This window comes from Festucalex cinctus, chromosome 7 (genome assembly GCF_051991245.1).
Source record: "Festucalex cinctus isolate MCC-2025b chromosome 7, RoL_Fcin_1.0, whole genome shotgun sequence".
Classification (NCBI taxonomy): Eukaryota; Metazoa; Chordata; class Actinopteri; order Syngnathiformes; family Syngnathidae; genus Festucalex; species Festucalex cinctus.
The window spans coordinates 7,158,570-7,179,943 of NC_135417.1; the positions used below are offsets into that span (position 1 = coordinate 7,158,570).

The 21,374-nt window shown below is 40.5% G+C and overlaps 1 protein-coding gene across 3 annotated transcripts in view; it reads left to right on the forward strand.

The window, feature by feature from the left end:
- The first annotated feature begins 540 nt into the window (after nt 1–540).
- The window catches only part of adamtsl4 (ADAMTS-like 4), a 44,186-nt gene continuing 23,352 nt past the window's right edge, over nt 541–21,374 (forward strand). For all 3 annotated transcript variants that reach the window (XR_013284180.1, XR_013284181.1, XM_077525932.1), the window contains exons 1-4: nt 541–729; nt 5,062–5,125; nt 9,799–10,280; nt 12,425–12,959. Coding sequence is in view for 1 of the 3 variants with exons in the window: in XM_077525932.1 (XP_077382058.1) it covers nt 707–729; nt 5,062–5,125; nt 9,799–10,280; nt 12,425–12,959 (1,104 nt within the window). In the remaining 2 variants the exon portion in view is untranslated. The remainder of the gene's footprint in view (nt 730–5,061; nt 5,126–9,798; nt 10,281–12,424; nt 12,960–21,374) is intronic.

A 21,374-nucleotide genomic window follows, 5' to 3' on the forward strand; every position in this document is an offset into this window, starting at 1 on the left:
CTATCTAACCCAGTGACTTATAATGGAATAAGGAACAATAAAAGTTTCTTCCACTAGATGGCAGAAGGTCCAACCAATCGGTTGCTAGTCAAAACAAACAAAACAAAAGTCCTTGCAACTCATTTGTGAGTAAACAGATGTGATCATCAATATTTTAATATAGCCTCAATATACTTTTGTGCTGTGAGATTTTCCCTCTTGACTCAATAAAGGTCACCAAATGACCTCCAGCATTTGCGCTAAGAGGAAATTCAGCGTAAATGCTTGTTTTTAAAGGTCACTCGAGCTCATCATTCCACCCTGGGGGAAAAAAAAAAGACAAAAAATCATCAATAAATATGACAAACTTAGTACATGTGACTTAGTACATGTGAACGTCTCACCACCAAATGTATCATTAAGTTTATTTACTTTCAAGCAGTAAGGGTGTAAGGAGCGGGGAAAAAAGTGGAGTGGTGGTGGTGGTGGGGGGCAAAAAAAAAACGGAAGACTTCCCACTTTGCACGTTGGCGGGCGGGCAGGCAGAAAGCAGTGACAGGAGGAAGGGGACACACGCACGCACACGAGAGAGGAAGCGAGAGTGATTAAGAGGCGGCGACAACAAGTTGGACACTCATTGTTGTTTGCTCGCCCACCTTCCCCTTCCCCACCAACAAATCGATCCCCCAAAGAGTGGACCGATCGGTTTGATCGGATTCGGTGGAGAATGCGGATCGCTTCTTTCTTCAGGTACGAAAACTCGCACGCGGGGGGGGGAGTCGATCCGGGAAACTTGTGGCTCACTTTTACGCACAAATGTTTGTTTTTCAAAAAAGCGTGTGGTTGCGCTTAAAATGAACGCGCGAATGTGTGAAAGTATCGACAAGTTTGCTGGCATCTCGCGGGGGGTCTTTACTTCGGCTTCGGGGGCTCTCTTGTACCCGGGAGCCATTTGTCAGCCGCTCCGTGTGCGTGATTTTCTTTTTTTTTTGGGGGGGGGGGCACTTTGCGCACAAGCTGCGAGAAGGGGAAAGGAAAGGCGGAAAGCGGTGCACCACAGCGGCAAGAGGGGAGCAATTACCCGGCCTGGAGTTTGGCTTGCGGTTCTTGTTGGAGCGCGCAGAAAGGGGGACAAGAATTGGAGGGAGGCGTTTAGCGGCATGTCACCACTTAAGCAAACACTTGTTTGCAACGCGCTTGTCCGCAATGTTTAAGCGGCCGCCTCTCTGAAACATACGCGAATGTTTGGGCTGCACTGGATCGGTTCAGATCGGCGCGTTCTTTGGAAATGACATTAAAGACAAATCGGGCGCACGTTGGACACGACACAAAACTGCGTCGTGGCAACAACGAGCCAATAAAGGTTGAGGGAGGCCAAATTCGCTCAGGTCCGGTCAACTTGCTTGGAAAGTGACACAAAGTGCCAAATAAAGAACATTTTTAAAAGCGTAAAAACCACATTCATGCAACATACCAACAGTTACATTATTTTCATCTCCGTTTGTTATCCGACTTACTTCCATCTGTTCTAGTAGGCTTTTCCTGACGTTTTTCCATACTGTTCCTAATTAACTCACCTTGATTATGGCCCCATTTCCAGCTTCACTGAACCTGTAGACCCTTACAATGTGACGTCCCGTTAAAGCGCGCCCCTTGCGGTGGAGGGCAGGGCGTCAATGCGAGTGAATTAGAAAACAATCAGTGTGAGCTCGAAAATAGGTTAAACAGTTGATAAATCTGCGACCAATGAACTTGTGTGCAGCCACAGATGCTGTAACACATAGGTGTCAAAATGCAGTCGTCGTGGGCCGCAGTCCTGCAGGTTTTGGAGGTTTCCCACTTTCAACACAGCTGATTCATATTTAAGCTCATCAGCAAACTGCAGGAGCTTGATAATGATAATGATAATGAATGATCATTGAGTCAGGTTGGAGTAGAGAAACCTCGAAAACATGCAGGACTCTGGCCCTCGGGGACCGGATCTTGACACATGTGCTCGAACGGCTCAGAGAGAGATGAGTCCCACGCATGTAAAGAAAATGGGAGATTGTTGTCACAGGCAGAAATTCCTTCTATGATGTTGTCGGCCTCTTGGCAGGCTCGCTCACCAATTTTCTTCTCATCTTGAATCTGTTTTGGAGACACATCACAGTCAGTTAATTATTCATAATTTCTCTTCTTGTTGACACCTGTCCCGCAATGTGTTTTTTTTTTAATGCCTTGGAAGTTATTTCCCCCTCCAATGCGGAAGCTTGTGTTTTAAAATTGTGACGACAAAAATGTCTAAAGCGTACTTGAAAATCATAACAAACAAAGCAAACGGCAAATAGCAACAAAAGCGTCTATTGATCTGCACATGCACGTTAACAATCGTAAGAAATTGTGCTTTTTTTGGTCCCCATGTTAGCACGTTCTTCAATATGGAATCAAAGTTGGTCGAAAATGCAAAATGTTCAATAACTTTTTTTTTTTTTTTTTGCCAAAGTAAGATTTTTTTGTCCAATACAGATGTTGCAAAAATTGTAGTAAGACTGTTATGTAATGTGATGACATTTATCACTATGTTGAAACCACAAACTTGCGTTTTTCTTATCACAAATGACAACTAAAAGTAAAGAGATTTTTTTTTTTTTTTTTTTTTAAGAAATCAAATCTTTCTATCCACTGGTCTATACTCAGTCACGGGATTCAACATGCTTGTTAAGTATAACAATTCCAAACTATCGTCAACTTCAAATCTTGACTTGAAATCTGACAAATGAAAATTTTGCATTTGCGACATCGACTACAAAAGAATTCCACCAAATGACGTCGTCAACAAGCAAAATAAAACTTTATTGATCCACACTTTATCTGCTTCAAATGTTTTCAAAAAGGGACAGCACTTCAAACGACATCACTTTCGCAACAAATGTTGAGTAAAGGGACGTCAAGTTGTTTTTGGGGTTGGCTCATTGATTTGTTGTGGTCTTGATGATCAGGTTTGATGATCATCGATTTTCAACCTCGCTTCGCTTTTCTTGTTGGGGGTCTGTGACCTGTTGAACCTTCTGCTGTGACTCAAAACAACTTTGGGAACAAAATCACGAGCGTTCCATTTCAAATGATTTTGATTTTTTTGTTCATTTGTTTCCCTACTTGTAGTTGTATAAAACAACAACAATATATACGGTATGTAGTGTTACTGTTCTCAAAAAGTTTCTGTGCACCTTAATGAGTTGTTTATCTGCGTGAGACGGTCCAAATGGCCCTTTTGAGTATTTAAGGTCAGCGACCCCTGGCCTAGTCTTATGTAAATGTCCCTTATCATGAGAAGGTTGTTGCTATGCTGTGCTATTCGTCATTATTAGTTTGTCTGGTCCACTGATCTGAATATATGACTGGATATGCACCTGTGGTAGCCGTTGAAGCAAAAAGGCGTTCCGGCCATCTTGCTCCTCCCATCTCACGAGCAAGACTACTGTATAATCTATACGCTATTTGTACAATTTGATTAGACATATACAGCTCATAGGCAGTTATTAGTTAACTCATTTGCTCCCAAAAATGTATTAAGTTCTATTTTAAATGTTTTAAGTGTCCCAAAGACGTATTTATACATTTATATTTTTTATATATTCATATTTATATTTATATATTTCATTTTATATATTTTTTTATGCTATAGCATACAGAAAGCTTTGATGCAGCCTCTCAACCGCATAAAAAAAAAACAATTGTAGAAATTGTAGTTATTACAAAAACGGCCAGCAGGTGGCAGCGGAGTATAAGAGATCAGCAAGGGCCATGTTGCAACAAGCTGTTTTCCCCCACAGTTTTAAACAGATTTGTGAATAATGATGAAACTTAGCTATATTCTAATGCTAATTGCTGCTAACAGAAACGGATAGAAATAAAGTTTTGTTTTGTTTTTCCCCTGATGAAAGAAGAGACGTTAATCTTACTTTTTGTAGGTTCCATTTCTTTTTCTAGCAATAGAATACAATATTCTGTGGGCATTTCAAAATTAAATAAAATAGCCGGGAGTGAAGTGGATTGCTTCAGTGAAAAGCTGGGAGTGAATAAGTTAATATAGGGGCGGGGGTGGTCACTATTTTTTTAATTTATTTATTTATTTTTTACCTTAAGTTAAAAAAAAAAATTAACAAGTGGAGACAATGTGCTGCTTTGAAGCCCGCCCCCTTACCTTTAGACCCCAGTATTAGATTTGGCAGAGGCATCTTTTGTAATTCTTTCATAAAATAATATACAAGTTTCCTCCTGTAAACGTCATTAATTTGTACATGTATCGAAGGCAAGTAGTAAAGTGTCCGAAGTCGTCTTGTTTATGTTGAACAAATTTAAAACATCATAAATCATGCTTTTTCTACTAAGTACCGTCTCAAATGTTGTCCAATTTGGATACTGTAAATGTATCGGATCGTATAGTGAGAAACGTTTCTCAGGAGGAGCAATATGGCCGCCTCGCAACCTCAAAAGTCTTTTGGCTTATTGGCTATCCAGTTCTAGTCACTCTTATTTTCTCATATGGTCCTTTTATTGTGTAATTATTGCATTGCCCCTAGCGAAAGTTATCAAATGCCACCATGTCGGGCCCAAATGCTTTCCAAATGACCAGAAATTCCACCTCAAATTGTTGAAAAGAAAAGAACATTCTTGTCCCGAAAAGTAAATCAAGTCCAACCTGCTTGAGGGAAAAAAACCAAACCACGAATAAAAAAAGCACTTTTCAAAAATGTGCCGTTCCAAAACCAAAAACCAAACAATAAAGTCCACCTTCAAGGCGAGTGAAATGAAAACTCTGGCTTGGATCGACGCTTTGCTAATGTCCAAAAAGTCCAAATCCGACCACATTCTCCCACATCGACCGCATTGTTTCTCCAGCAGGCCGCAAATAAAAGAAGCTTGACAGCGCTGGCTCAATTGAAGACGATTGACCGATGTGTGTGCGCGCGCGGGTGGGTTCGCACAGAAAGTCGCGTGAAGGGAAAACATGCTAGTTGTTTCAAAGTGTGAGTTTGTTAGCATTTTATTTTATTTTTATTTTTTTAAACTTCCTCTTGTGCTCTTCTTCCCACGCAGGCTGTTTGCGCTGTGGGCCTTTGCGGAGGTCGCGACCTCCGCGTCCAAGCCGGCCAAGAGGAAGGTGAGTCATCGGCTCCTCACACACTGACGTCCATTGACGTTGCTTTCTGGCCGGGTCGAAGGTCAAGGTCAAAGGTCAAGCCATCCAGTTGCTTCACACTTGTGTTCGCTTGCATCCCATAATAGTCAAAAGAGCAGCTTGACAGGCGCAAAAACACCCAATCTACAGTTGAGACAATTAATTGATTAATTGACAACTAATCAATTATCAAATAATTGAGAATTAGTTTTGATAATCAATGAGGATTTTTTTTTTTTGCGATGGGGAAACGATGATTTAGTTTTAGATTATTTTTTTGTTTTTGCCATAGCAAAGCTTGTGAAATCCTGCGAAATATTTAAAAAAAAAAAAAAAAAAGTACAGCACGCCATGATATTCTTTTTGCTAAACTTGTGTTAAAAGTTCACCTCTTTCAATTCTGACGTCTGTCTGTCCGTCTGTCCCCGTGTCTGATCCGCCCACGCAAGCTAGCTCGTGATTTATCCGAGCGTGCGTGTGACTTTGTGAGTCATTAATCCGTTTTTTTTTTTTCCTGTGCTGGGGCCCGTAGCTGTCAAGGAGCCACAGTGACGCCTTTGTGAAGGAAAAAAAAAAAAAAAAAAAAAGGGTTTGTCGGTGTGCCCGTACAGTGTTGGAGGAGTTTTCGCAGTAGCAAGTCGCAGGAGGAGGTCACCGGCGGCCTCCTTCAGGGTCATCGCGCGCTGCTCATTAATGCTGCAGCTATGTGGCAGCTGTGTGTTTGATGTCACTCATTGCCACGCACACACACATACAGTCATTAGGCCTGTCCGCTTTGAACCCCCCCCCGCGCTTCCGTGCCCCTCCCAATCCCATTTCTCCTGCTCCGTTCGCTTTCCTCGCTCTCCCACCATTTTAGGTGGGAGATGTCATTTGTATTCCGTCACGTTTGGACGTTAACGTGAAGGAACAGGCTTGGACTCCAACGAGGACATTTTGAACAAGTACACATGACAACGAAAAAAAACAAAACAAAACCTGAGTTCAACACTCGGGTCACTCGTTGCCAATACAGAGTTCCGTTCCTACGCTAGCGATGTAACCCGAATTTCGACTTAAGTCGGATTTCCCCATTAAAGTCAATATTTACATCAAAATAATTGGCATAAAATATCTAAAATACATTAAAAAAAAAAAATTAAAAAAAAAAGCCCAAGTCTTTGCCGATATTCGCCGGTGTCTCTCCTTTCTGCCATCTTTTTATGATGTCTAGCTTCGTTTCCATGGTAACTGCTTTTCTTTGGCTGGCCCGACATTGATGGAAGACGTAACTTTCTTCTTTGGGGCTGTGATGTGGGGCAAAATGTGGGTGAAAAAGCCAAAGATGGTCCCACAAGTGCTAGTTTGCACTAGGTAAAAGGGCTAAATAGCGGAAGAGGGGAAAACACTGCGGCCAAAATGGCAGACAAGGAACCAAAATGGTGGACTGGGCGTAACTGTTGTAAAGTCGAAACGCCTTCGGTCGAGTGCGCCTTAACTCGAGGACTCCATGTATTTTTCCCAAGTTACTTTCATGCCTTCGGTGTAGTACCACATTGTGCCATAACATGGGGGCAGCACTGAGCTCTACTGAAGGACATTTAGCGTAATTAACAACAAGAAGGAGAGCCTTTAGCGTCATAGAGCTGATGTGGAAAAAGAGGGCGAAAAAGCCAAAGATAAGTGCACAAGCGCAAGCACTAGCTAAAAGGGTTAAATAGCAGAAGAGGGGTAAACACTGCGGCCAAAATGGCGGACGAGGAGCAAAAATGGCGGACCGGGCGTAACCGTTGTCACGTTGAAACGCCTTCGGTCAATTGCGCAACGAAAACAATTTTGTTAACGAAATAAAATAAGAACAAAAATGCTTTTTAAAAAACGAAAACTAACTGAAACTACATTTTATGTTTACAAAACTAGCTGAAACAAACTATAATTACAGTAAAAATGTCCTTTTGTTTTAGTCTTTGGTAATTAATCTAATGCCTGAGCATTTTTAAAAATGCAACAAAAACACATTTTGGGGGGAGACAGTAAAGAAAGCCCACACTGGTGACTGCCATGTCGCTATGAACACGAGGTCGCGCACATTATGATGTCACAAATATGCGACACTACCATCGGAGAGGGGGAGGGATTGAGGAGTTGGCCACAACCACAACAGATGGACCAATTTGGCATGTCGATTATTATCGGCGGATTTCTTTCTTTATCTGGTTTCGCTGTATGACCTCAAATTGGTTGAAAATTGCCGATAATTATTGGCGAATTTCTTCATTATCCGTTTTATCTGTTTGATGTCAAATTGCTCGATAATCGCCGACAATTATCGGCCACTGATATTATCGTGCGTCCCTCCTCCCATGGCGAATAGTCACCCACGCGATTTTCGATTTCACAAAATGGTCGCACGTCTTCCTCAAAATGAATACAACAAAAACATACAAAGGTTAAAATCACTCTGTGTAGTAAAATATATATATATAAAAAAAAAAAAACACAAACCAAAACAAACTTATGCTGTTATATGGAATGCTTTTATTTTGAAGGTGTGACTTTTAACAGGAAGTATTTGTGAAATATACCTTGCCATCTGTTTTCCTCCGCAAAAAATTTATTCTATCTGTAATTCCCCCCGCCCCAAGTGTCGCGTGGCCCTTGGACCAGCGCACACGCGTGATTACACGCACGCACGTATTGACACACTTGCGAGGCTTTTCGAGCGTGCAGGAAGTGGAGCGTTCACATTTTTTTTGCTGAATGGAAACTTTTGTCCGGCTCGCATTTGCCGTTTTGCCAAACAGGCCAGCCAGCCACTTGTTACAAAATGACTTTTTAATCATCTGACGCCACGGCGCAGGAACCAGGGCAAAGGTCATATGCGTCGCAACACGCACGCACACTTGCCTCAGCGTCCATCTGCTGTCAAGCTGCAGGCTTGGCAGGTGAGGAAATCCTCCCGAATCCCCTTCGCCAAGCTAGAGGATTTTTTTTTTCGTTTTGGCCTCGGGATCGTCTGTCGATGAACGGGACAAATGTATTGGGTCGGCTGACCTCTTCATTCACATCAGGTCATCATCTTTCATATGATGTGATGACATCATTGCCCCTCTTGTCGCGCTTGAAAGGTCAGCACGTGACCTCTTGGATGAAAGCCGTTTTCATAAGCGCAGCAACACAAACTCGCACGTTCGCTTTGGTGGGAGTCATGAGAACTCGAGTGAGCTCGTTCGATTTTGTAACCATTTCCTGTTTCCAACCGCTCGTTTGGAGCGTCATCATGAGTTCCGATCGGCTCGGGCACACCGACCAGGATCAAAATAACAAATCCGCACTAATGCCAGAGGAGTTGCTCGGATTGCGCAACAAGTGTTGACATTGGAATCCCAGCATTTTTGCAAAAGTATTGGGCCAACGCTAGCTTTGTTAGCATCATGAAAACATAGTGGAGAGGAGAACCAAAAAATAATAATTGTAACAGGCCAATGAAGACGCCACAAATCTGGGGAAAAAAAAAAGAAAACATTCAAGTATTGATTGAAGTTTCACTTGGGCTGAACTTGACGTTGACATCATGCATCCCAAAATGGCCGTTAGCACAGCCATTTTGGCATGACAGTAAACGCCGTACTTGAATAATGATTGACAGCTGTTGTGGACCAAAAAAACAAACAAAACAAAAAAAAAGAAAATCAACATGCTCCAGGCTAGCAAAAGACGAATCAATACGTAGCCGACGTCGCACTTTGTACCTGGTGGCTGAATCAGTGGATGCTAACTGTTAGCACGCGCTAATCTGTTTGGTTTATTTGTGCTACGGTTGAATAGATATTACGCAGTTGAATTTAGTAACTCGCCAACACCATAAAGAAGTCTTTTTACGGTATAAATGACAGCAGCCGCGGCTAATTTAGCAGCTAAGTTGCTAACGTAGCTAAACAACACGGCAACACTTGCGTCAAACTGCTAACTCCGATTAGCATTTTGAGCACAAATAAAGGGGAAATCAATCCGAATTGTGCAAACTTGTCAAGTCTTATATGATCACATTTGAAAGCACTCACGGTGGGGCGTGTTCAGAGAAAGTCACATGACGACAGGATCTCTGTTGCTCCTCCCACGTTTCAAAATCATGAAAGTTGAATTCCTTGAGGACTCAAAATGGCCCCTCGGGTTGACTGCAAGTGTAAACGGCCGTTTGGTTGAATAAGAGACGATTTCAAGTCCTCTCAGCTCATCAGCTCGCCATAGAGGATAAAGAATATATGACTGCCAACACTGTTATTTTTTTTTTTTTTTTTTTTCTGTCTACATATATCGCTACACAGTTTGTGCAATGGTGCTTCATAAATGCTATTAGCGCCATTCACAGTGGTTGTTTATACACAGTGTTATTAATTCTCTCTGTTTTTTATGTTTACTTTGAGAGTAAACCTCCACTCAAAGTGGCATTAAACAGCTTGAATTTAAAATTTGAATATTTTCATAATTTTCCTATCGATTAATCAAGTAATAGTCAAAAAATGGATGACCAAAATGTGCATGTGAGGTGCACGTATTTCCACACGACCAACTGTGACTTTGAGAGTGTGTGGCTTTAAAATGTGAGTGACGTGGACTTGTGAAATGCTCGTGTCTCAAACCGCCTCCTTCTTTCTTTTGGTCTGTGTGTTCAGGCGGGCGTGCGGCGGTCCAGGCAGGCGCTGGAGGCGGAGCCCGTGGAAGGGGCGTGGTCAACGTGGACGGAGTGGTCCTCTTGCTCGCGCTCGTGCGGCGTGGGCGTGTCGCAGAGAAGCAGAAAGTGCCTGCCACCGGCCCCGCCCCCCGTCTCCTACCCGCCGGTCAACTGGGGCGCGGGCGCCGCCGTCGTATTCCAGCCCGACAACCGACAACCGACGCCACATCGCCGGGCGCCGAACCATCCCGACCGGGGGCTGTCACTTTATCGGAACACACCGCCGGGCGGTGACCATCCCGCACCGGCTTTCTACCAGGGCGCTCCAGACCGCGTGTCCGTGTACCGCTCGCCTTACCGCGCTCCCTCGCGGGCCTACCAGCAGCAGCAAAGAAGCGTCAGGAGGCCTGGCGGCGGCGGCAGCGGAGGAGAAGGAGGCAGGAGGTCGGTCGGCGCCGGTCGGGAGGCTTTGCCGGTCAGGAGGTCAGCGCACGCACTCTAACAAACCAAAAAAAAAAAAAAAAAAAAACTTAATGCATGCATGAAAAACTCACTCACTCGTGAGGTTGGGGGTAAAAAACTAAATCAAAATGTGTATTTAACACCTGACTAATCTTACAAAAGTCACAGCTAAGGCTGCAATTTACAGCTATTTTAATAATAATTATAATAATAATCATAATTTTTTAGATAAATAAAATAATAAAATATAATAAAATTAATACATAATAAATATTTTTTAAATAAATAAAATGATAAAATAAAATAAACACAATAAATATTTTTTTTTAAATAAATAATCTAAAATACAATAAATACATAATGAATAAATATTTTTTAAATAAAATAATGAAATTTAAATACATCATAATAAATACATAATTTTTAAAATAAATAAAATATAATAAAATAAATGCATAATAAATACATAATTTTAAAAAAATAAATAAAATAATAAAATACAATAAAATAAATACATGAGTACATAATTTTAAAATCAAACGCATAAATAAATGTTTTAAAATAAATAAAATAATAAAATATAATAAAACAAATACATAGTAAATAAGTAATGTTTAAAATAAATAAAATATAATAAAATAAATCCGTGATAAATTAATACAATCTAAAATAAATAAAAATTAATACAAATAAAATATATTTTCTGCAGTTTAGCATACACATTTTTTTTTTCTATTCTTAAAAAGATTTTTGGGAGATTCCTCCTCCACCAACCTGCGGGATTCCCCCCCCCCCCCCTGTATTTTAATGGAAAACCTGTATTGAAACTTTATTAGCATTTTTCAAGGAAAGTTTCGGGTTCAAATGTGTTTTTTTCTTTTTGTCATTTCAAGTGGCTGTCACAGCAAATTTTTGCAAATCATGGGCTGGCAAAAAAAAAAAAAAAAAAAAACGCAAAAAAAAAAAAAAATGTCAACTGTGTTTTTTTTATAAATGCTAAACTGGCAATCAGAAAAAAAAACATTTTCTAGGTTTTTCTATTATTCAGTTATTCAGTCATAGTTGTGAAAAGAAAAATGTGTGCAGCAATTTATCAATTAGTGACTTGTGTGACTCAAGTATGAATGCGGTTACATTCCAAATTGTGCGCCGATGAGCTCAATAAACTTTTTTGTTTGTTTGTTTGTTTGTTTGTTTGGTTGTTGTTGTTTTTTGGAAAAGCTTTCCAGACTGAAGACAAACGGCGAGTACACTTAATGCGAGATGTGACATTTGTTTTGTGACGCGTCCACGTGCTTGTCTGCAAAGTGACGCGCAAAAAAAATGAATAAATAAATTTGCACAGCTTACGTAAGGCGTCAGCGCTCTGGAATTTGTCTTCCTATCTGGACCCACAAAAGAATTACTGTAGTCTCCACAGAAAAGATGGAAGGGGCACTCGGGAGAAATGTTTGAAAGCTCAACTGTTGTGTACTTTGGGAAACAGCGTGACCGTGATGATTTGCTAACAAAACTCCGTCATAAATTACAAGCTTGGATTTTACTTTTTGGCATTAGGGAGCATTTTGTTTTGATGTTCTGGGTCATTAAGACATTGCAAGTTGGACCCACGCTCGGTTATTTTTGTTATTACTGTGTTATTACTAATATTACTGGCGACAATTCCTCATTTTTGGTGACTCCCTCCCACGTTTAGATTCTTACCTGTTGTGTACTTGTTGTATTGTCTCAACTGTGTGTACTTTGGGAAATAGCGTGACCGTGATGATTTTTCTAACGAAAGGCCATAATAAATACAAGCTTGGATTTTACTTTCTGGCATTAGGGAGCGTTTGTTATGATGTTCTGGGTCATTAAAGTATTACAGTTTGACCGACGCTCAGCTATTATGTTATTACTGTGTTATTACTATGTTATTACAAATATTACTGGAGGCAGATCCTCATTTTTGGTGACTTCCTCTCACGTCTGGTTCTTAGCTGGTTACTTTCTCAACTGTGTGTACTTTGGGACACAACGTGACCTTGATGATTTTCTAACAAAAGCCCCTGCAGTAATTTTTATTACTATGTTATTACTGTGTTATTACTATGATATGACTAATAGTACTGGATGCAGATGCTCAGTCATGTTTGATTTTGTGTGTTTGTCACGGTTGTGTGTAGGTCTTCGTCCATCCGTCCTGGCCAGTTTGGCTACGGGAAAGTCCCCTTCTCGCTGCCACTGCACCGGCCCAGTCGACAAGCTCGCCACGCGGCCAACAGCACCGCCTCGCCGCCCCGACTGGCCGTCACCGGCAGTGAGGAAGATGAGGTCGAGGAAGAGGCCGCGACCACCACCGCCGCCCCCGCCTCGACCGCTCCGCCCCAATCGCATGCCAGGAGGGTCCGAGTCCCGCCCTCCCTTCCTCACTTCCTGCCACGCCCCCAGTCTTCATCATCGGTCTTGAGCGCTCACCGCCGCTTCGACTGGCGCACCGTCACCGCGCCACCGCCGCCGCCGCCGTACGACTCCCCCCTGCACCGGCCCCACACGGGATTCGGACCCCAGGCCCCGCAAGCCGGCAATGTGTACCCGCTGCAGCACCCCCTCGGACCACACGTGGGGGAGGAGTTAAGTGTCGGAGGAGGCGGGAGGAGGACGCCGCTCAACTACAGATGCGCCGGCCTCGAGAAGGAATATCGGCGGTGCTTCTCGCAGGTAAGTTGAACTGCGTCCTTCAATCGATTGCCGTACTGATAAATAAATAAACAAACTTTTTGCATCTGTCTTTCCATCCACGTTCGATTGTGGGTAAGCCCGAGTTTTCCCGCCTTGCTTTGAGTGAGAGGCGGAGCTACAAATCTGCACCGGTTTCATTCAAAGCCGGTTTGACAAGGTAGCAGTTGTTGATTTCTCATCAGGGTTTGTTCAAAGTCACAAATGTTCAACGGACGTTTGAATGTTTTTTGTTTTGTTTTTTTAAGGGATAGACGGATTATCAGCCGATATTTGGTATTTTGACAAGTATTGGCCATTTTTTTTTTTATCTGAAGACCGATCAAGCTGGTATCTCACTGGTCGGTGAATGCTTGTGAGCGTAGCGAATTTTGGGGTTTTCATCAGGACTCACAAGATGTTCACAAAAAAATACGACGTGACCTTTATTTACCTTCAAGTTGTGCGTGTGTGCGAGACCCCCAGTGGTGATTAGCATTAATGAGGGTGGGGGGTGTCGAGAGAAAACGTGAAGGTCAGCAGAATGTTTTTGGAAGGTTTGATCATTCCCTAGCGCCAACACTGGCCTGTTGTCCGGGACCGCTGACATGGAACCTATCAAATGTGCGTGCGTGCGTGCGTGCGTGTCTGGATCAAGACCAGAATACACACATCTGCTGCTTGGAGGCTCGTGCTGGTACGACAGAAAGAGGTGGGGGTGTGACAAAATGTTCCGTACTGTCCTGTAATGGTTACGTACTTGACGAAATCCAAGTACAAGAATGCCACGCCCCCCGCAATTAAAAGTGACATTTGCAGACGACCCCAAAACTTCGACTGGACGTCTGAACGAGATCCAACTCAACAAAAGGACCAAATGTAACCAGACAACGGGGACCATATTTGGTCACTTGGCAACCTGGATAAAAATAGACGGCATGCCTCACTCGCTCGGTACGAGCGACTGTGAGGACGTTCGACGGAATTCGGTCCGAGTTGATAACGCTCGCACGATGTCAACAAGTGATTCTAGTGCTAGATTCGAGGATGGTCGGATGTCGGATTTTTTTCCCAGTTCTGACCTGAAAGTGTTCGAGGCGAAAGTAAACAACCAAAATGGTGGATAGTGGTAAATAGTTTTTTGATTTGGTTCTTAAAACTCATTTTGACCTCCAGCAAACACTTTCAAACAACTGCTGCTGTTTTTTCTTCCACTGAAAAAGAGCATCAGAGGCCCCAGAATTGAACCCTGTGGAACGCCATACCTTCCGTTATACATTTAAATTCCGATTACACATTTTCCTCCCACCATTTTTTTTTGCTCAACTTTTGACTTGGAAGTAGGGATAGGCCGATTATCATATTTGGCATGTTGACAAATATCGGCATCGGCCTTTTTTTACGAATCTGAAGGCCGATAAAAGCTGGAATCTTGTGAATGTAGCAAATTTTGTGTTTCCATCAGGATTTGTAAGATGATCACAGACACTTTTTTTTACGTTTTTATTTCGAACATATTCAGACAATTTTTGAACCCTGACGAAAATCCAAAATTAGATACATTTAATTTTGCATAAATTTGTCACTGCTGACACTGGGAAGTCCCAACACTTTTTAATTTCTTTAAAAAAAAATAATAATAAATAAATACATTTAGAAATTACGTTGAAATTTTGGAAAACTTTATTTACAGTAGAAAACTTGAGAAAACTGCTGACGACCCTGGAAGTTCCCTACAATTTCTACAATTTCTGTTACATTTTTGAATTAAACTAATCTGTCTATTCTTTATATGTTTAAAATTAAAAGAAAAGGTCATTTTTATTTAATTTTTTTTACACTATTATTTTCTCTTTTACTGCAAATGAATATCAGTTTGAAATATCGGTTAGTGGCTTCCTTGATGACTAATAATCAATATCGCCATTGGCCATGAAAAAAACATATCGGTCTATCATGACTTGGATGTCTCGATTTTGGCATCAAAGTCGTCATCTGCACGCATGAAAACGCCCTCAAGTGAAAGCTGAACGTTGCTTTCAACATTTCAAATTTGTTGTGGTGTGCATGTCCCCATATTTATGGAACTGACTGTACCTCATTGTTTCATAAAAGCGAGATTTTGCTCCAATAATAATAATTGTAATGAGTCACTTTGGCTGAAACAAATCCAAAACATTTTTGAAAGACAAAAACAAGAAATCATCATCATCATCATCATCATCATCATCATCCTCTTCCCAGCAGTGTGACACGTTGTTGTGCCGGTTTTCTTTTCATCCAAGGTCACAGATTTCAATCACAGTTGCGTTTTTTTTTTTTTGCCACGAACATAAAGTGCAACTCAACTGTTGCAAATCTTTTTTTGTAAATGTAACTAAAGTGCTTATTCCGTATCGTTGATACTCGTGAGATCGATCACGCTCGTGGCCACAAACGCAATCGGGAGGAGGGATGTCGTCTTCTCATATTCGATCACGGGGACAAAAATAGTAACGGCTGCGTTCTCGAAGCGAGCACTGGCGGTTAAGTGCAAGCGGACGCGAGCTCTCCAAGTGGTGAGTGGCGCCCGCTCGGCACGCTCCGCCTCTTGACTTTTTCCTCTTCAGGTCATCTGCCGGTGGCGCCCGCCCGCTTTCATCCTGTCGGATGGGCCCGTCACCAACCGCGTTTGCTTTCCAATTGCTCTGTGGTGGTATCGAGGACCAAAACTGCTAACATAAAAAAATATATATTTCCAGTCAAAACTTGGTTTTTCGAACATAATCCGTTCCAGAAGCCTGGTCTAAAAGCGATTTGTTCCAAATCCGAAACAGTTTTTCCCATTATAATTAATTAAATAATTTTAATCCGTTCCAAGTCTAAAAAAAACTTTTTCCAAGTTTGTTTTTTTTTTATTTTTTTTTATTTTTTTTTACTATTTTACACCATAAGCTGCACTGTATACTGTTTACCATAAATAGAAAAGGGTAGAAATAGACAGTTTTATTTAGATATCCTATCTAAAATGATGAAAAAAAAACCAAAACAAAATGCAAACATTTTTTTTAAATTCAATAGTTCTGCGCACTACTTTCCTCTTTTCTTCACCAGTTTTACCACTTGCACTTGCTTTCTTTGGACCCATGATAAGGGGCTAATACACGATGCAAAACTAAAAACAAAACAAAAAAAACAAAGATTTGCGTAAATAACAAACGAACTTTGAACACGAATGTGCTACGGAGGAAGCATCCTGGGCATTCGAGTTAGCTCGGCTCCCGAGTGAGTCGCGTTCAGGTACGCTCGGCTTTTTTCAGTTTGGTTGAGAGCCGAATTTTTGGACGAGTTCTGAGACATAAAATTCTCGAGTTTTTCACTCATGATCAGTACTGAACTGGCACAAATTACAATAAGTGACTTAGGCCTGTGACTATATTGTAAATGGATGAATGGGATTGTCCTTCTAAATTGAGGGCCGGTCTTTCCGGGTAAAATGGAGGAAAATAAGAATTGAATAGCATCACATCGGCCCTAAAGGACACAGGCCCACCGGGCGTCTGCCCTGCATGCCAGATGGCCAGTCCAGCCCTGCTCGTGATCATTATTTGAAGTTATTTAAAAAAAAAAAAGTCCTCAACAGAACTGGCCAGCAGAGAACTTAACATCTCAAAAAGTTTTCATTGTTTGCTTATTGCCAGTTAGATTAAAAATAAAAAATAAAAGTATGAGTGTCCAAATGTAGAATATCGGCCCCGATAATCCACCGATCACGATTCAAAAGATCTAGTTTGCAAATCTTGTCTCGCGTCTCAATCGCTTTTGTGTTCAAACTGTGAGTTTGGTTTTGGTGGACCCGACGCGAGTCTGACGTGGACGCGTTTGTTGGGAAGCAAACGGCGGAATGCCGAGTGTGTGCCAGAAGAAAAGAAAGAATTTATGGAAAAGTGTGTGTCAGACGGACCTGCGTGCGTGCGTGCGTGTGTGTGCGTCGGACCTCCTGTCAGAAGCACGGTGGTGGGGGCGGGGGAACGGGAAGGTGGAATTTGAGAAGAAGCAGCCAGGAGTAGAAAAGCAGCAGCAGACGTGTCGTTTCAACACCGCAGGTCCTCGTAAAAAGGACGAAAATCACGCACAGGCTAACAAACACGCGAACAACACACACCTGCCTTCCATCTCGTTGTGATGTCACGGATGGGGCGTGGCCATGCAGGAAACGTGTTATTAGGTGTGCGCCTTGAGACGAAGGTTATTTTAGTTCACTAAAACTAAGGAAAAAAACTAAAACTAAAATTAAAAAAACAGTTTCGTAAATGAAATACAATGAAAACAAAAATGCTTCTTAAAAAACGAAAACTAACTGAAACGAAATTTTATGTTTACAAAACTAACAAACTATTAAAAAAAAACAACTAAAAATTCTAAACATTTTGTTCACGAAATAAAAACAAATGTACTTTTTTTAAAAACGGAAACTAATGAAACTAGATTTTATGTTTACAAAACTAACTAAAACTAACAAATTAAAACTAAAAATTCAAAAAACGATTTTAGCGAAAGAAAATAAAACGAAAATGCTTTTTAAAAAAGGAAAATTAACTGAAACAACATTGTATGTTTACAAAATGAACTAAAACTAACAAAAAAACTAAAACTAGAAATTCAAAAAACAATTTTAACTAAAGAAAATAAAAAGAAAAATACTTTTTTTTTAAAAGACGGAAACTGAAAATGCATTTAGTTTACAAAACTAAAAACTTAACAAAAAGCTAAAACTAAAAAAAAAAAAAAAATGTAACAATAACAAAATGTTTCCATTCATTTCAATCGTGAAATCTGATTTGGGTCGTGAACATCCTGACACAATGAATTGAGACTCATATCTCAACGCACTGTTGGACATGCCAATGAAAACAAATATTTGTTTTTGTTCAAAAAAAAAAAAAAAAAAAAAAAAGATGAGAATGCTTGGAAATCAGAACTTTTGCTCAATAAAACAACGAGTGGTCGACTGTTGAATCTCAAAGTTTTTTTTTTTTTTTTCTGCTCTCAGTTAATGCAAACAATCGCTTCTTTTAGTCAATAATGAAGAGCAGGACACGCTCGAATTTGTGTCCAACTTGTGACTTCCAAGCTGTGACCCCTCTGGGCTCAAAAAAACAAAAAAACAAAAAAGTTTCCATGAACTTGTTTGAGGAATTGTTGTAAATAAAAGCGCTCAAATGTACCAGAAGGAAGCACAACTACTAAACAATGTCGGCTTGTTGTCAAACAACATTTGGAACATTCCTTTTACATTTCCCGCCTTTCTTCAGCTTATCTTCTTATTATTAATTTGTTTTTGTGAGCAAGCATACCCGCCCGTCTTCCGTATTTTATTTTATTTCTATTTTTTAGCCTCGTATCTGTTTCACTTTTTGAGGGCGGCATCCTTCACTGACGTTATGATCGATTGCTGCTACTGCTGCTGCACTTCCTGATATTGGGGCATGGATGGGAGGGGTCAAGGCCGAGGGCGGGCTGCTTCCCGCCATAGAATGCTAATCGCTAACAACAAACAATGCGCACATCACCCGCATCCGGATAACAAAAAGTTATTCATTCGAAAACTTCACAAGCAAAAATAACATTTCCTGTCACGACGTGAAACACGACTGGGGTGAAACATCGAGAAATGAATAAATAAATACATAAATAAATATATAAATGAATACATAAATAAATAAAAACATGACCGTTGTCACTTTTAAGCCATAGAACCAGAGCGTGATTGTCAGGGAAGAAGATAAGTAGTAGATAGAAAACATGATGTGGTATGCTTTGGATCATGTTTTCAGTACTCTTAAAAAGAGAATTGTTGAACCAATTTAAGATTTAAAAAAAAAAAAAAAAAACTGAATTGTTGAGCAACTTCATAAATTGCTTCAATTGGTGACGCACAATTGAAGGAAATTGAAATGAAATTAAATTGAATTCAGTTAATTCAATTAATTATGAGTTTATTCAACTTAATGAGAATTATACAGAATTAAGTGAATCTGTCATGACTGGGTCATGCAAGGGTTAAGTTTGGGTCATGCAGGGGTTAAGTTTGAGTCATGCAGGGGTTATGTTTGGGTCATGACCGTGAGGTAAAGTGTCTGTTTTGAACTGATGTAACCATCATCTGGAAAAACGCTATGTGATGTCAAGAATCTTTTATCTCTTTACTCGGTAGAAGGAATTTTATTAAGTTGATCAACAATTCAATTTGTAATCTTAATTTGGTTCAACAATTCTCTTATTATATTAAAGGGATACTTGACTCATTGAACAATTTTCAGCAGTAAAAAAAGTTAATATTTTGTCCAGAATGAATTGGATAACTTCATTATTTTTCATGTATAATTAATACCTTTGATACGTAATTTTTCTACTTGCTGTCGCTTGATGATATCACCTGTGCTGAGGAAGTAGGTAACGACCAATCATGGCTCAGTTTGCTGACCAACCCCAGAAAGCAGGTGAGCCATTGGTCGTTACCTACTTCCTCAGCACAGGTGATGTCATCATCAGTCGACAACAAGTGGAAAAATTATTTTGTTAAAAGGGATTAATTGTACATGAAAAATAATTAAGTTACCACATTAATTAGAAACAAAATATTCACTTTTTACTGTTGAAAATGGTTCAATGAAGTTATCAAATTAATTCTGGACAAAATATGAACTTTTTACTGCTAAAAATTGTTAAATGAGTCAAGTATCCCTTTTTAATACCTTTAAAAACAATATTTTCCAAGGCAAAACGCCACATTGTGTTCCCACCCACTGTCAACCTTCACTATATATTCATTTATCGGCTTTGTGTCGCAAAGGTCACTTGTGTGTGCGTGACATGACGGAGCGTCATGCTTGAGGAATGAGCGCGTCGGTCGTTGTTGTGCTCGATGCATCGAGTTCATATGTCCAGCTGTGCAGGCGTACACTCAAATACAATGGCGTCAATCCGGTATGACGCACCACTGGGACCATTTCACGCACACGCGCATGCACATGCACATGTTGTACAAAAGTCCTTAATTGTGTCTGGCGCAGTCTTTGTTTTTCATACAAACGTGTGTTTGTATGTGTGAGGTACTATTTTACTGGTTTTTTTGTTTGTTTGTTTTTTAGTATGAGTATTATTTTTTTTTTTTTACAATATTTTGACCTTTTTGTATCGTCAACCTCCCCACAATATCGTGACCTTCATATCGTGATATCGTATCGTGATGTTTGGATATCGTAGCATCCCTAATTCCTAATGCGTATCAAATAAAACTTTATTGACACAGCACTTTTCGTCTCTGATTGGGAAGCTGCGCGTCCCTCGTCAACATTTGTCGTCGGTTACATGACAAGACTGAATATCGTTCCCCTAATAGATGTGTCCTCATCTGCAGTTGGATGAAAAAATAAATAAATAAATGCCCCCAATTTCCAGATCGTGTATTTGCAGGCCTGCTGCTCGTTACTTGAGACTCTTTATTTCCTGCTTTGTTTGATTTTTTTTTTCTCTCTCAAGGAATGGAAAACATGATGTGAGGAAGTGAAGTGAAAATGAGGAAGGGACTTTTTTGGGGCCACGTGTTGGCTTTGAGTGCCGCTCAACACTCACTTGATGGTTTTGAAGTTTTCCCGGGGAAAATAAATAAATAATCCCGCTCAAGCCGTTTTACGAGCAAAAGAAGGTGATTGGCGGCCGGCGGCGAGGCAACAAAGAGCGATTGTGCGAGACGAGCCAGCGCGTGCCGATGAAGAATGTCAACCTTTTGGACTTTGCAGCAAATTGCAGGTGGCGTGGGGGGGGGGCGGTCCTTCAACTCTGACCAAGGTTATTTTAGTTCGCTAAAACTAACAAAAAAGCTAAAATTCAAAAAACAATTTCGCTAATGAAATGAAACAAAATTAGAAATGCTTTTTAAAAAACGAAAACTAACTAAAACTACATTTTATGTTCACAAAACGAATTAAAACTAACGTTTCATCTTAGTCTTTGGTAATTAATTTAATGCGTGAGCCTTTGGGGATAATTTTCAACGTGATTTTTAAGTTGATTTTGACTTTTTAAAAGATCGGGGATCGGTGATGGGCCGTAAAATTGTGATTGGTGCACCTCTACTTAAATCTTGTCACAGGGGCCATAAATTTCATCACGACGGCTATAAATCTCCTAACGGCAACCTCAAATCTCATCGCAACGGCTTTAAATCTCATCACAGCGGTCATAAATCTCACCGTGACGATTTGAAATCTTGTCTCTCAAATCTCGTCATAACTTTAAATCTCATCTTGACGACTTTAAATCTGATCTTATCTTGCTTTTTTTTCTCCTCACTGGGTGACCCTAATAGGCTGTTGTGTATATTGAATGTATATCGGCATTTTTTGCAGTATTTTTCGTGTTGAATCATTTTTT